This window comes from Capsicum annuum, unplaced genomic scaffold (genome assembly GCF_002878395.1).
Source record: "Capsicum annuum cultivar UCD-10X-F1 unplaced genomic scaffold, UCD10Xv1.1 ctg7883, whole genome shotgun sequence".
Taxonomy (NCBI): Eukaryota; Viridiplantae; Streptophyta; class Magnoliopsida; order Solanales; family Solanaceae; genus Capsicum; species Capsicum annuum.
Genome location: NW_025889354.1, coordinates 1 through 2,019, shown reverse-complemented (window position 1 = coordinate 2,019; position 2,019 = coordinate 1). Strand labels below are relative to the sequence as shown.

The 2,019-nt window shown below is 35.4% G+C and overlaps 1 protein-coding gene across 1 annotated transcript; it reads left to right on the top strand.

Annotated features, from left to right (window-relative positions):
* On the top strand, window positions 1-1,745 carry LOC107858542 (protein HYPER-SENSITIVITY-RELATED 4; the record flags this gene model as incomplete). The annotated part of the gene is given in 2 exon segments (XM_047405465.1): window positions 1-375; window positions 777-1,745. Coding segments are annotated over 2 exon segments (843 nt in total), but the record flags the coding sequence as incomplete, so codon positions are not given.
* Window positions 1,746-2,019: the final 274 nt, after the last annotated feature.

The following is a 2,019-nucleotide window of genomic DNA, read 5'->3' as shown; positions in this document are numbered from 1 at the left end:
ACCTTTGAGACTCTGGCAATGGACTCAGAGCTCAAAGACAAACTTTTGAAGGATTTAGACAGATTTGTGAAGAGAAAAGATTATTATAAGAAAGTGGGGAAGGCTTGGAAAAGAGGGTACTTGCTGTATGGCCCTCCAGGGACAGGAAAATCCAGTTTGGTGGCCGCTATGGCTAATTACTTGAACTTTGATATATATGATCTGGAGTTGGGTGAGGTGATGAAGAACTCTGATTTAAGACGGCTGCTTGTGGCCACGGCTAACAAGTCCATCTTGGTGGTAGAAGACATTGACTGTACTATTGATTTGCAAAGTAATTTGGCTAATCGAGCAAATGATTCTCCTTCAGATTATTCTAATCAGCAAGAAACCAAGGTATAAGTCTCTTTGATTTTAGCTTGTATTTTCTTGTCTTACTTTAAAAGCATTTCGATTCCAGCACTAAGCTTTTGAGGAAAATTGATTACTGAGTTGATTTTTCAGATGGTCACGCAACTACTTGTTATTATTTCAGAAAGTCACTTTCATTGTTGAAGAAAATTGGAATCAAGAAGAAAAAGTGATTTTCTGAGATAATAACTATTGTTGAGCGACCATCTGAGAAATAAAATCATTAATTATGTAGTTGTAGACATAATTAAGCAAATGTGCTGCAAGAAGTAGAATGAAGAATGCCAGTTTTATGTACTTCTGGATTTTGTATTGAAATTCTTGAGGTCCTAGAGAATCATTTTCATTTAATGTTTGTTTTCTGGGGTCTTATTTTCTCATTGCAGGTGACATTATCTGGTTTATTGAATTTCATCGACGGATTATGGTCAAGTTGTGGTGACGAAAGGGTCATAATTTTCACAACAAATCACGTAGAAAAGCTTGATCCTGCATTGTTAAGGCCCGGTAGGATGGACATGCACATTAATTTGTCATATTGCACTCCCAGTGGCTTCAGGCTTCTTGCTGCTAATTACCTGGCAACTAAAGAGCACATTTTGTTCAAACAAATTGAAGAACTGATAGAAACAGCAATGGTAACTCCGGCCGAAGTGGCGGAGCAACTGTTGAAGGAAGATGAGGTTGAAGTTTCCCTTAATGGCTTAATCAGTTTTCTTCACGTAAAGATTAAGGAAAAGGAAGAAGCCAAGTCTAAGAAAGTAGTGGCAACACACGTGGAGATAAATGAGAAGGAGGAAAATGATGAAAAAGAGATTAAAGAAAACGTGGAAGAAAAAGAGATTACTAAATGAGGAAATTTGTTAAAATGCCACAAAGGGAGTTGGCTCTACTTAACATGTCAATATGGGATAATGACTTCATTTTGTTTTTTAATTAATACACAAAGAAGCTTATCTGGTTAATCACAAAGTGATTGGTTAACTAATCTTTTTTTTCCTTAAGGAGATAGTAATTAGTATGCTATGCTAAGAAGTTAAGAACTGATATGGATTCCACTACCTACGTCCTACTATGGATTTTACCAGTCTACATATTAACAAATGCTTTTTTTAAATACTTTTTGAGTGTCTTTTTTGTTTATTTAGCTTTTTGAGTGTCTTTTTGATTTGATTAATCGTTCATGAGCTTTTAACAGGTGAGAAGAGTCAAATTCCCAAAGAGCCAAAAAAAAAAAAAAATTATTTGCAAATTCCAAAGGTGGGTTGGCTCCATTTACTGTGGAAATGAACTCTCAATGTATCTTAGTCCATATTTGAGGGTAATAATTCAATTAGTTTTAGAAATAGTTCAAATGTATTTTCTACCTTCAAAGCTCCTGGCCCAGACGAGATTCATCCTCATTTTTACCAATGCCGTTGAAAGACGGTAGGTAATGGATTGTTGTCAACAAATTTTTAATATCCAAACCATTCCGGCCTCTTTAAATGATACCTACCTTTGTCTTATTTCGAAATTCAAAAATGTCAATCTCCCATAGAACTATAGACCCATTGGGTTATGCAATACTATGTATAAAATTGTGATCAAAATTATCGCCAACGGAATAAAGTCTTTCCTCCCGGATCT